A 13,812-nucleotide genomic window follows, 5' to 3' on the forward strand; every position below is an offset into this window, starting at 1 on the left:
AACAACAGTGTTACCCCATATGTTTTTTTTCATGACGACCAATAAAAAACAACAGTGTTACCCCGTATGTTTTTTTTCGTTACGACCAATAAAAAACAACAGTGTTACCCCTTATGTTTTTTTTCATGACGACCAATAAAAAACAACAGTGTTACCCCATATGTTTTATTTGACAAAGACAACAGTGTTACCCCTTATGTTTTTTTTCACGACGACCAATAAAAAACAACAGTGTTACCCCTTATGTTTTTTTTCATGACGACCAATAAAAAACAACAGTGTTACCCCTTATGTGTTATTTGACAAAAACAACAGTGTTACCCCTTATGTTTTTTTTCATGACGACCAATAAAAAAACAAAAGTGTTACCCCTTATGTTTTTTTTCATGACGACCAATAAAAAACAACAGTGTTACCCCATATGTTTTTTTTCATGACGACCAATAAAAAACAACAGTGTTACCCCATATGTTTTTTTTCATGACGACCAATAAAAAACAACAGTGTTACCCTGTATGTTTTTTTTCATGACGACCAATAAAAAACAACAGTGTTACCCCTTATGTTTTTTTTCATGACGACCAATAAAAAACAACAGTGTTACCCCATATGTTTTATTTGACAAAGACAACAGTGTTACCCCTTATGTTTTTTTTCACGACGACCAATAAAAAACAACAGTGTTACCCCTTATGTTTTATTTGACAAAAACAACAGTGTTACCCCTTATGTTTTTTTTCATGACGACCAATAAAAAAAGAAAAGTGTTACCCCTTATGTTTTTTTTCATGACGACCAATAAAAAACAACAGTGTCACCCCTTATGTTTTTTTTCATGACGACCAATAAAAAACAACAGTGTTACCCCTTATGTTTATTTTCATGACGACCAATAAAAAACAACAGTGTTCCCCCTTATGTTTTTTTTCATGACGACCAATAAAAAACAACAGTGTTACCCCTTATGTTTTATTTGACAAAGACAACAGTGTTACCCCTTATGTTTTTTTTCATGACGACCAATAAAAAACAACTGTGTTACCCCTTATGTTTTTTTTCATGACGACCAATAAAAAACAACAGTGTTACCCCTTATGTTTTTTTTCATGACGACCCAAAAACAACAACAGTGTTACCCCATATGTTTTTTTTCATGACGACCAATAAAAAACAACAGTGTTACCCCGTATGTTTTTTTTCGTTACGACCAATAAAAAACAACAGTGTTACCCCTTATGTTTTTTTTCATGACGACCAATAAAAAACAACAGTGTTACCCCTTATGTTTTATTTGACAAAGACAACAGTGTTACCCCTTATGTTTTTTTTCACGACGACCAATAAAAAACAACAGTGTTACCCCTTATGTTTTTTTTCATGACGACCAATAAAAAACAACAGTGTTACCCCTTATGTTTTATTTGACAAAAACAACAGTGTTACCCCTTATGTTTTTTTTCATGACGACCAATAAAAAAACAACAGTGTTACCGCTTATGTTTTTCTTCATGACGACCAATAAAAAACAACAGTGTTACCCCTTATGTTTTTTTTCATGACGACCAATAAAAAACAACAGTGTCACCCCTTATGTTTTTTTTCATGACGACTAATAAAAAACAACAGTGTTACCCCTTATGTTTTTTTTCATGACGACCAATAAAAAACAACAGTTTTCCCCCTTATGTTTTTTTTCATGACGACCAATAAAAAACAACAGTGTTACCCCTTATGTTTTATTTGACAAAGACAACAGTGTTACCCCTTATGTTTTTTTTCATGACGACCAATAAAAAACAACAGTGTTACCCCTTATGTTTTTTTTCATGACGACCAATAAAAAACAACAGTGTTACCCCTTATGTTTTTTTTCATGACGACCAATAAAAAACAACAGTGTTACCCCATATGTTTTTTTTCATGACGACCAATAAAAAACAACAGTGTTACCCCTTATGTTTTTTTTCGTGACGACCAATAAAAAACAAGTGTTAACCTTTATGTTTTTTTTCATGACTACCAATAAAAAACAACAGTGTTACCCCTTATGTTTTATTTGACAAAGACAACTGTGTTACCCCTTATGTTTATTTTCATGACGACCAATAAAAAACAACAGTGTTACCCCTTATGTTTTTTTTCATGACGACCAATAAAAAACAACAGTGTTACCCCTTATGTTTTATTTGACAAAAACAACAGTGTTACCCCTTATGTTTTTTTTCATTACGACCAATAAAAAACAACAGTGTTACCCCTTATATTTATTTTCATGACGACCAATAAAAAACAACAGTGTTACCCCTTATGTTTTTTTTCATGACGACCAATAAAAAACAACAGTGTTACCCCTTATGTTTTTTTTCATGACGACCAATAAAAAACAACAGTGTTACCCCTTATGTTTTATTTGACAAAAACAACAGTGTTACCCCTTATATTTATTTTCATGACGACCAATAAAAAACAACAGTGTTACCCCTTATGTTTTTTTTCATGACGACCAATAAAAAACAACAGTGTTACCCCTTATGTTTTTTTTCATGACGACCAATAAAAAACAACAGTATTACCCCTTATGTTTTTTTTCATGACGACCAATAAAAAACAACAGTGTTACCCCTTATGTTTTATTTGACAAAAACAACAGTGTTACCCCTTATGTTTTTTTTCATTACGACCAATAAAAAACAACAGTGTTACCCCTTATATTTATTTTCATGACGACCAATAAAAAACAACAGTGTTACCCCTTATGTTTTTTTTCATGACGACCAATAAAAAACAACAGGGTTACCCCTTATGTTTTTTTTCATGACGACCAATAAAAAACAACAGTGTTACCCCTTATGTTTTTTTTCGTGGCGACCAATAAAAATCAACAGTGTTACCCCTTATGTTTTATTTGACAAAGACAACAAAACATATGACCAATACCCCTTATGTTTATTGGTCATGACGACCAATAAAAAACAACAGTGTTACCCCTTATGTTTTTTTCGTGACGAACAATAAAAAACAACAGTGTTACCCCTTATGTTTTTTTTTCATGACGACCAATAAAAAACAACAGTGTTACCCCTTATGTTTTATTTGACAAAGACAACAGTGTTACCCCTTAAGTTTTTTTTCATGACGACCTATAAAAAACAACAGTGTTACCCCTTATGTTTTTTTTCATGACGACCAAAGAAAAACAACAGTGTTACCCCCTTATGTTTTATTTGATAAATATCGACAGTGTTACCCCTTATGTTTATTTCATGACGGCCGAGAAAAAAAACGACTGAGGTACCCCTCATGTTTTTTCCATGTTGACCAATAAAAAAAGACAGTGGTACCCCTGCCGACGTTTTTGCGGGGATCCGAACCTGAGCTATTTAGAGTGTTAACCTCCAAACTTATCAATGCACCATCGAGACACTGAATAGAGACATCACATTGGTTATACTTGACTTTATAATTCGCATGAAATAGAAATATGAGCGTTCCAAAAGAGGACAACAACCAGACTTGAACCCCGGTCTCCAGGGGGTTAGCTCACAGCGCTCTCCACTTCCCACTGAGAATTGTAATTTTTGTTTGTGGGAGGTTATATATGACAATGTGCAATAGAAATGATAGCGTTACATTTAAAATTAAAGATATTGTGTTTTCCACAGAAATTGAGCGACCAATAAAAAACAACAGTGTTACAATAACAAACAATAAACTAATAAAAAACAACAGTGTTACCCCTTATGTTTTTTTTCATGACGACTAATAAATAACAGTGTTACCCCTTATGTTTTTTTTCGTGACGACCAATAAAAAACAACAGTGTTCAGTGTTACCCCTCATGGTTTTTTTCATGACGACAAAAGAAAAATGACAGTGTCACCCCTCATGTTACATTTGATAAAAACGACAGTGTTACCTCATGTTTTAATTGATAAATATCGACAGTTATTTATCGACAGTTACTTATGTTTTATTCATGACGACCGATATAAAACAGTGTTACCCCTTATGTTTCATTTGATAAAAACGACAGTGTTACCCCTCATGTTTCATTTGATTTAAACGACAGTGTTACCCATTGTGATTTTTTTCATGACGACCTAAGAAAAACAACAGTGTTACCCCTTATGTTTATTTTCATGACGACCAATAAAAAACAGTGTTCCCCCTTATGTTTTTTTTCATGACGACCAATAAAAAACAACAGTGTTACCCATGGACAGTTAACCCGCTGAGTCGTTATTAACCAAAGGCCTCTTGCTAATTTTTAGTAGGACACATTATTGTATAGTGATGAAACTAAAGTCCCCCCCCCCTTCCCTTAGAATTTTTAAAATAATAAGTGCAATGGAGACATACTGACAGGACTTGAACTCCAGGGCCTAGAGTTGTGTGCTCTCTCCGCATCACAACGGAGTCACAGGCCTGGGTATAGTTTAAAGTTATACTTGACTCTATGAATAACTTCACATTGTTAGGCTCATGAAATCGTCTGGTTCCCGTGGAGACCACCCAAAGTAGGGCTTTTACATGATTTGATGTCATAGAGAGGTAATATATTACATTAATCTTCAGACTTCACTCTGTCACTCACTCAAACTTGGTCTGAATGATGTTTGTCACTCAGACCACATGACAACGCTCAAGCCGAATGATCGAGTTCTCGAGCGCTGCCATCCAAGAGCACAAACTCACATGACATTGTTCGGCTTCTAACTCTACATCCAGCTCCAGTGAAGACCTATCGTGGCAGGACTCCAGGGGTCGCTATAAACAGCTCTATCTGCTGCACCCTTGTGACATCATGATTTGATGTAACATCACACAATGTTGTTAGATTTACAAAAAACTTTCGACTTTTTAGCTAAAAAACAAAAATACAAATGTTTTCAAAGTTGCGCCCGAGCTTAACAGGGCTAAAAAGAACCATAGGACCTATGAGCCCTTCATAATGGGTTCTGATTGGTTGAGGGTTAGGGTTATAGTTATCGGTAGAACTGTTAAACAAGAGATAGACTGTTCTCTTCGTCGACTGGATATGAGAGGTGGGATGGAGTCTAATGGGCACAGGAATAAACAGCAACACTCAAGTCACTTCCCATATAGTCTATCAAAATTTTATTTGAATTTACTGAATGACGACGACAGGTAATGGAACTGACAAAGATTGAAAATACATTCTTTTTTTATGGATACAGTGCAGTCATATGCTGTTATTGTTGGTCGGGATAATGCCGATAATGATAATGATAATGCCGTATGAACAATTGCATGATAATTAGATGTTTGACTAGTAAAAAAATGTTTAAAGTTAAAGATCAACAAAAAAAAAGTATGAATCAACTTTAAAACAAGTTGCTCGACTTTCACTTGCCATGTGCATAATTTATATTGGCCTACCTGAAAACCAAAAAAATCTAACTAAAAACGCCTGTTTTTACTTGTAAACACGGAAGAAATTCATCTTTCACTTTCAACAACCAATGATTACAAACCAAGTGTTTCATTGATTTTTTTGGGGTACCATTTAGATAGTGGAATCTAATAGAAGGGTGTTACCCTGCATTATGTAGGCTGATTATTACCAGCAGGCTCTCTAGTGATTTGAGTTGTGGCTTCACCATTTTCAGATGACTGTTAATGTCAAAAGGTTTATCAGAACAAATGAAAATGCTTTATCGTGAACAACTCACTGTATGGATTCACTTGTAGACCGGCATATTATTCTTGAAAACGTTCTAGTTCTGAAATTGTAGATTCTTGTTTAATAGTTATTAGCTCTAGTGGAAAAGTTACATAGTGCAGGTTTAACCATTTCAATATTTGGGCATACTGATTACAAATCCTGAGCCCTGTGATTATTAATGACTATTTCTATATCAGATCATTGTAAATATCAACAGGAGCTTCTGGGGTATGGGGCAACAATTATGATTAGGTATTTGGTATATATATCAAATCCCATGGTAAAAATCTTCATATAGTAGCTGAGAATAAGATTCTAAAGTTTGGTGCATGTAGGTGCTACAGAAGTGAAGATTCCTTGCTTGGCGTGCGAGGAAAAACTCATTTTGAGAAAACGGCCTTTAAAGATTCTTATGGCAAAAGCTAACCAGGAAGCTTGAGAGCATACCACGTGATACATTCGAACCAATCGTCTTTTCGGAAATCGAGTCCAGCCAATCAGCTATCAGTTTTATGTTGTGCAGCAGATCGAGTGCTTTCCAACGATACCACGGAACACATATGACACCGAGAGACCGGTTGTAATATGTGTAAAATTGTAATATTCTGTAAAATTCAGAGGCGGAAGTTGACAAACTATAACAAAACAATCACCTAAATGTTTTGTTTTGACTTTTTTTTTTCTTTTGTGTGAAACATTACATGTTAGTGGTGCAAAATAGCCCAAAATATCAAAATTGACCAGTGACTGAAAAATCGATGATTTTGCCTGCCGTGTCTCGCCTTAAGAATTGTTGTAACACGTTCAAATGTTGGGGTATTTGTTAGAACTCTAGGAGCAGCATTCTGAACAATTCTTTTTTACAAAATAAACCTGAGAATGGTTGGAGAAAATGCCAGATAAATGGATTTTCCCCCATCCCTAACAAACAATATGAGTAGCCCTGCACTGAGAGGCATCAGGGCTCGCTCTGGACACAGAGATGACAATATTGTTGCTTAAGGTGACTTTAAGAAAGCAGACTTCTTTCAGGGCTATCTCCAATTTGTCGATGGTGTCGCAGCCCTCGTCCATTGCCTCCTTCAGCAGGTTCCTGACATGGTCATCTGTCAGCTCCAAAAACTGTTCAGACTCCCTGACAAACACCTTCCCATTCAGAACCCGTTTTAAGGCCGCCTTGCCGTACTTCATATCGCAGAGCCCACAGTCCACGTACTGGCTAGGGGGGAGGTCCTCCAGCAGGTGGTCCCGTGGGCAGGAGAACTTTTCCGTCAGACGGACGCCGAGGATCTCCATGGTGACGGCCTCCAGGGACTGGATGTTAGAGGGGACATTCACATTAGTGGGGAACCGTCAGGCTCGGAGAGAGACCTGCTTCACAAAAATCATGGACGGCAAAACCAACTCTGAAGCCGCAAAATAATTGCGGAAAAGTTGGACTATTGACGTAAGTGATCCTATTAGGACGGATGGAGGACACAAATCCTCTACCTATCAGCCAATGGTCAAAGGTCCAAGATCTGCATGCAAAATATCTCCAGAATGAGGAACGTTCCATTGTTCAAAGCAAGGGATGTATTCTGAGAAGACTGCTGTACCTTTCCTTGTCCATAGTCCTCCTTATTGGGCAGCATCTCGTCCGAGGTGACCAATGGTACGCCGAAGTGCGGGTTACCTGTGAACAGCCGATCGTCCAGAACCTTGAACCTGGAGGAGTCTGTGAAGAGTACACTATCCGACCAGCCCCCTTTCAGTCTCTCCAGGACAACAAGACTCCTAAAAGACACAACATTAGCATCTGTTATCACCACACCCCCAATGATAAAACACACACACACTAAATTCCCACTATGGTCTGGTATCGTTTTGTCTATATTCCTACACAACAGGTGAATTACATAGTAGGAGAAGGCAGAGCTCCAGTGTGAAGGTTCCGCAGACAACTGACTTTCAGGAGTGGAAACTGACACTTTTTTTTGCAGTTTCCAGACCAATCAAAAAAATAGCCTTTCTTTACCACAAACGGCGGAAATACATTGTGGTGACATAAAACTATAATCCCTGCATATTCTCAATGTTTGTCATGTTCATTTTCTTATCAAGTTTACATTTTGTAAGCCAGTGTTGTGCTATGCGGCAGGAATGCGTGTTTACTTGTTTTTTTCCATGTTGATGAATTCTTGTCGCAGTTCAGTGTTGAAGACCACCACAGACCGGGTCTGGTCTTTGGTCCTCATGTTGATTCTGAAGAACTGGGACTTCTTATTCTGGATGAGCTCTGAGACCTGCTGAAGGTAGCCTTGCAGAGAAATCGGCCCCTTTCTGGTCGAGCCTAATAATACAATAAATAAATACAAACAATAATAAAAATAAATAATTAAATTCATCACAATTTATTGCAAGAACTCAAAGGTCTTGTATGGTTTTGATTTACGTTATGCTTTGTTACATTGAAGATACTCATAACAGAATATAACAAGAAATGAAAACAGTGATTGTGTTTACATGCACTTCTCGATCTGATACTTTTTTTTTTAAAGATGATCGTTGCAACTGCGAGACTTTCTCCCATTAAGGTTTTTCAAGATGATTCGATCTTGGAAACATAAAAGGCTTCTACTAGACAGTCTGAAAGCATGTTGATTGTGTAATGGGTGTGACTTGATCATCTGGCCAAACTTATTCAGACCTAAATTTGGGTTACGCTGTTTGCGGAACATGACATCGGATGAAGTCTGACTGTACAGTCAGACTTTGGTTTTCACATGGCTGTTTCTAGTGTTCATGTAGCACCTACAAGAAGGGTTGGTCTGGGGCAAACCTTTGGTCTGTGAACGTCTGGCTTCTAACCCTCGTGAAGGTCCCGCTCTCTGGGCTGAGTTTGGGATTTGAGGACCAAGAGGTGGAGATGGGGATGCGGGGTCCAGTGAGTTGAGGTCAATTTCATTGAGCCGGGGGAAGGTCTTCTTCACCTCAAGGTTCTCCCGCAGCAGAGAGATAAACACTTTGCATGCACTCTTTCCTTTTTTCTGAACCAGATCCAACAGAGCCTCCAACTTGTTCTCCTTGGCTTTCTAATATACACAAACACACACACACAAATACACAGTATACAAACAAATATGCATACATACAATCAAATAAAAACAGTATAACAATATATACACACAAATAAGCCATACACGCACATATATAATGTATATATATATACATAGACACTTAACCGTTGCTATAACACGCTCATTGGGGTGTATCTACTGCCAAAAAAAACACGTGCATACGGCTGGTAGGTTCCAAAAATAGACATACGTTTGCATAGATCAATTCAATATTTGAATCGCCCGACAGCCCTGATATATATTGTGGCGATCATTGCCGTGGTCGCCTTGACCGGGTGCTACAAAGGATCCTGGGAGGGTCGGGGGAAGAGACACTGCCGCCAAGGCAGTCGTGGTTGCGAGTAATATGATACGTGTTTTGTGTCTTTGTGTGTGTTAAATAAAGGCAACTCTCGGGGTTGTGTGGTGTAGGGAGCACGAGAGTTGCAACCTCCTTTGACCTGGGCTCCGGGCTGGTTCCTCTTTTGCAGTCGCCACAATATGTATATGTAAAGGGTGGACGGAGGTAGAGGAGGGAGAGAGGGATGAAAAGGGAGCTGTACCAAGTTTCTGGTCTCCCTGTCCGGTAGGTCGTATTCCTCATGGAATACATCCAGTATCAAATCATGGTCGTAGAGAATATCAGCCAATAGCACCCGGTTTCTCTTGACAAACTTAACATGGTCTGGCTCACAATATGTATTCATCCTGATTTGCTAGGTGACAGGAGGGGTTTCTGAAAGATGAGAAGAGTCAAGTGCACACACAGACACACGCACACGCACACACACAGATTAGTTATTTTAATAAAGGGTTTTCAACATTTTCATGTAATTACTCAGTAATAAACACACATTGCACATAGATAATAAAAAAAAATATATATTTTAATAATAATTTCATTATCACGTAAATCTTTTTAGTTTTCTAAATCACGAGGAGGCGATGCCTCCGTTGCCTCTCGGAACCGTCCCTTATTGACATCTGCCATATTTGGTTCGAACCAAACCAAAAAAATCGCTGGTGCGGATCTTTTCAGCTGGTGTGAATATAAATCATACGCCTCTTTGGACGTAACAGGCACCCGCTCAGCCGCGCGCATTATGGGAATTATTGTTTGAAGTGTTAACTTCAAGATTAGTAGCACATTGTCGGTCCGTCGAGTTAAAATGAGTCGTAGCTCAACATGGAGCAAAGAGGAGACGGAACGTCTATTGGATATTTGGGTCTGATATCCAATGGACGTTCCGTCTATTGGATAGACGTTCCGTCTCCTCTTTGCTCCACGTTAAGCCACGACTTCAACTGTAGTTGATCTAACAAAACCCAGAAATGTATTTCCTCTTATTCACACACACACACACACACACACACACACACACACACACACACACACACACACACACACACACACACACACACACACACACACACACACACACACACACACACACACACACACACACAATATATATTCACAATAAGCGCGAAGTTTCCGTGTAACGGCCACCATTTTGGGCCGTCGATATAAGTTAACTGGCGATCAAAATGTTTGGCAGCAAAACATCGACTGGACACAAACTTTGAAACCTAAAATATGCGTCGTATTTAACTTGGCATTGTTCATTAATAGCCAATCCCATAATTCTTTGCCTATGCAATTACAGTAAGTGTTTTGTACCATTAATATTATTGCATAGCACAACTGTTTACCTTTTAAACTGGCGCCATTCTGTTCATACTTTCACTTTGGCGCTTCTTATGTTCACATTTAGAGGGCGCATGGTACAGCCGGTGAAGGCAAAATCGAACGCCGAACCAGGAAGTTGTGAGATAGGCCTATAATGTCTGCGGAAGGCAAGAATACAAGTTACGCCCCCTTTTTCTTAAAGGCGTATACACCTCATAGATCTAATGAATTATAGCTTTCATATCTCAAATATTATAACTACCAAAATTGAAAGACTTTGAAGAATAAGATATGACGTTGTACGGAAGGGGATTAGTTCTCTTCCTGCTAAATTGTCAAAATTATGAAGACAATCTCAGAAAATAAGCTCAGAAGAATAATACTTTGGGGGGATAAAAAAAATCAAGAGAAATCAATTCTGGAAAAATGAATTTCGACGTGAACCAAGAGTTAGACAATCAAACATAAATAGACAAGTTTTGTAGACCCTTCTATACTTCTCTGAAAATGTTTTCCAGTTCACCACAGCTGAGGACAAAAGAACAGAAGGGTTTATGTGTGAAACGTAGGTTCAGATTAAATCAATTTTTAATGTGACATTTTCTGGTCACAGGTAGGTTTCCTCATTATTAATTGTAACTCACTGTCAAGTTGCACACACACACACACACACACACTTATTTACTTACCTATTGACAGCCATTATTTCAAAAACGAGGGTAAGGCAGCTCCCATATCTGTATCTTGGTTTGGTCCCTCTAAGTGCACGTCAGTGTGGACTCCATACCCCCCCCCCCCCCCAAACATGAACAAATCTGACTGAACAGACTCAATAAAACCAAGGCAAACATTTTACATGCAAAGACTTTCATTTATTAATAGTCTTCAGTAATTTACAACAGTAAAACACATCGGCCTGCATTCATGATCAACCTCAAAGATTGCATCATAAATATAGACCAATTGGTTACTCAAAAACAACTCCCTTTAGACAACAATCTAAAAAATACCTTGTTCTGTTAAATATGTTGCTTCATTTTGGAAAATAAAATAGGCATTATATGAAATATAACTTGCTTATCAGCTAAACTGTATCGTACCAAATGCAATTATATGCAAATGCACCATTTGCTCTCATATGTCTTATGCATTTCATGCAACAAAAAAAAAATCGATGTTTGATCATACACAAAAAACTTTACAGACTTGGGTATGAAAATAGAAAATATCAAAGCAAGATGTGCACCAATAGTTTATGTACAAATAACTTTCAGTACAAAAACATCTATGTGAATGGCCATGTAACGTTAGACTACCTGATGTACAGAGGTACAGGTACACGGTCGATAACAGGACGATAAGCAGACCGTTCAACGTTCAACTAAAGTCAAAGCTACTCTCATCACATGACTAGTATCAGATCCACCAAGTTCAACACCAAATACGGACACATTATGATGACTCAAGACGTGACAAAGTTTTGCGAGTGATATGGTCATACAAGCTTATTATAATGTGGAAAATCCAGTATTCGCTTTGAATTTAGTGTTAAGCAAGAGAAAATTGATGCCCGATGCATAGTGTATTTTGTTTGGTATGGTATTGAAACTTATCACGTATTGCTAATCCCTTCATATGTATTGCTAATTGAGCTCTACATATGTATCCAAATGACATGGTTCTGCACAGCATGAATATAAAGCATCGTTAGCTTGGTATTCAATATTATTGCCAAAAGAATGCCAAATGATACAAACGGTATATATCTATTCATGAAAGTAAATTGGACTTATAATGTCCATTTTAAATCTGTTAAACTAAAATGTGTACACTGGACCCATTGTATCTTACAAATGAATTCCTCCGCAGAACCAGTAGTGTGTACAAGGCACACAGCGATCAACATAGCTACATCTATCGTATCTTGCATAAAGCACTTTTTCAAAAATGATACCTTCTCATAACTCAATCCTGTCCTTGATGTGGTCAAAGAAAATGCACGGTTAAATATAAACTTTTGTTAACAATTTAAAATATATATTTCGTTTTGTACATTTTAATGATTCTTAACAATAAAATATGTTTTGGCTACACAACATGATTGCAGAGGGGATATAAACTCAATGTGGTATAACCTCACTGTGTGTGTGTGTGTGTGTGTGTGTGTGTGTGTGTGTGTGTGTGTGTGTGTGTGTGTGTGTGTGTGTGTGTGTGTGTGTGTGTGTGTGTGTGTGTGTGTGTGTGTGTGTGTGTGTGTGTGTGTGTGGTAAAACTGAACAACAGTCAACCAAATTTTATCTGCTACATCAAGAAATGACCGCGACTAACATAAAGCTAGCAATCATAGGGTTGCAACTTCCCTGACAGCTGTACCAAAATGTACAGCTTTAGAGCGGCCGTTTAAATTGGACTCCGCTCCCCGCACCACAGACCCTCTGCTACGCGGGGCAGTTGTAACAAAAGTTCCCATGCAACAATATTGCTCTTAAGTGAGACGATTCAAAGACCACAGTGTTTCTTGTTCTAACCCACAATCTCTTGGTACATTCTCTATCACACAAGTATAAGAATAAAGAACAGAGGGGGGGAGGGGGGCAGTTATTAATAATACACCCCTAGACTACATTTCCCCAAAATATCTATTTATATCTAAACATCGATAAGAAAATATACATTTCGTCAGCAATGAAAAGTTTGATTCATTTTTTTCTTCATAAATCTTAGACCTCTATGTTATTTACATTTGGTGTAGGTTTAACACTGATTGTAACGCAATACCTCTTTTGTTTACCTATTTAATATATATTTTGTTTCATTTAATTATAGTCTTTTGTGTGAGAAGCAGAAGCACTTTTACATTCATATTCCTGCACTAATGCTCGCTAGGAGCCCAGTGTGGTGGGGATAAATGTCATGCATCAGGCGAAAAATAAGAAAAGGAGAAAAGAAAAGGAACAGAAGAGAATCTGTGTTAAAAACCGGATGAGATGATAATAAACTTTTTGACGTTGCGACTGTATAGGACGGAGGTCGATGGGGTTTGGTAGGGGTCTGGAGAATAGATACCGCTGGAACCTTGATTTAGCTGTAGAAAATACTCTTGCAGCATCAGGACAGACACGGTTGGCAGGATTATTGTATTAACAGTACTCGTGAGGGGGGTTGGGGCTTTGTCGTTGGGTAAAAAGTTGTTAACGTAAGCTGGAATCAATTTTCACAGTGGTGAAGGCCACGTCGGAGGTCACACTCGCTCCACTCGACTGGGGTCGTACGAGTCTGCCGACAGAACAGAACAGTGTATAAGTAGAGACACGATGTATTATGCATTGTGATACGAG

General features: G+C 37.9%; 2 protein-coding genes across 4 annotated transcripts in view; both read right to left on the bottom strand.

Annotated features, from left to right (window-relative positions):
• Nucleotides 1-1,864: 1,864 nt before the first annotated feature.
• Nucleotides 1,865-10,590, bottom strand: LOC130377506 (uncharacterized). Its single transcript, XM_056584656.1, has 6 exons — nt 10,498-10,590; nt 9,348-9,520; nt 8,508-8,760; nt 7,841-8,018; nt 7,285-7,462; nt 1,865-7,000 (listed from the first exon to the last, which is right to left on the bottom strand). The coding sequence occupies exons 2-6, from the start codon at nt 9,489-9,491 to the stop codon at nt 6,608-6,610; spliced, it is 1,146 nt and encodes a 381-aa protein (XP_056440631.1). The 5' UTR covers nt 9,492-9,520; nt 10,498-10,590; the 3' UTR covers nt 1,865-6,607.
• Nucleotides 10,591-11,335: 745 nt separating this feature from the next.
• The window catches only part of jcada (junctional cadherin 5 associated a), a 30,794-nt gene continuing 28,317 nt past the window's right edge, over nt 11,336-13,812 (bottom strand). For all 3 annotated transcript variants that reach the window (XM_056583986.1, XM_056583985.1, XM_056583984.1), the window contains one exon: nt 11,336-13,750. In XM_056583986.1, the coding sequence (XP_056439961.1) occupies nt 13,716-13,750 (35 nt within the window). In that variant the 3' untranslated portion in view covers nt 11,336-13,715. The remainder of the gene's footprint in view (nt 13,751-13,812) is intronic.

This window comes from Gadus chalcogrammus, chromosome 23 (assembly GCF_026213295.1).
Source record: "Gadus chalcogrammus isolate NIFS_2021 chromosome 23, NIFS_Gcha_1.0, whole genome shotgun sequence".
Taxonomy (NCBI): Eukaryota; Metazoa; Chordata; class Actinopteri; order Gadiformes; family Gadidae; genus Gadus; species Gadus chalcogrammus.

Coding starts and splice junctions, on each gene's coding strand:
- LOC130377506 (XM_056584656.1), bottom strand. CDS start 9,491: ATGAATACATATTGTGAGCCAGACCATGTTAAGTTTGTCAAGAGAAAC. Junction 8,761..9,347: donor ACAGGGAGACCAGAAACTTG/GTACAGCTCCCT, acceptor TGTGTATATTAG/AAAGCCAAGGAGAACAAGTT. Junction 7,463..7,840: donor ATCAACATGGAAAAAAACAA/GTAAACACGCAT, acceptor TGTGTCTTTTAG/GAGTCTTGTTGTCCTGGAGA.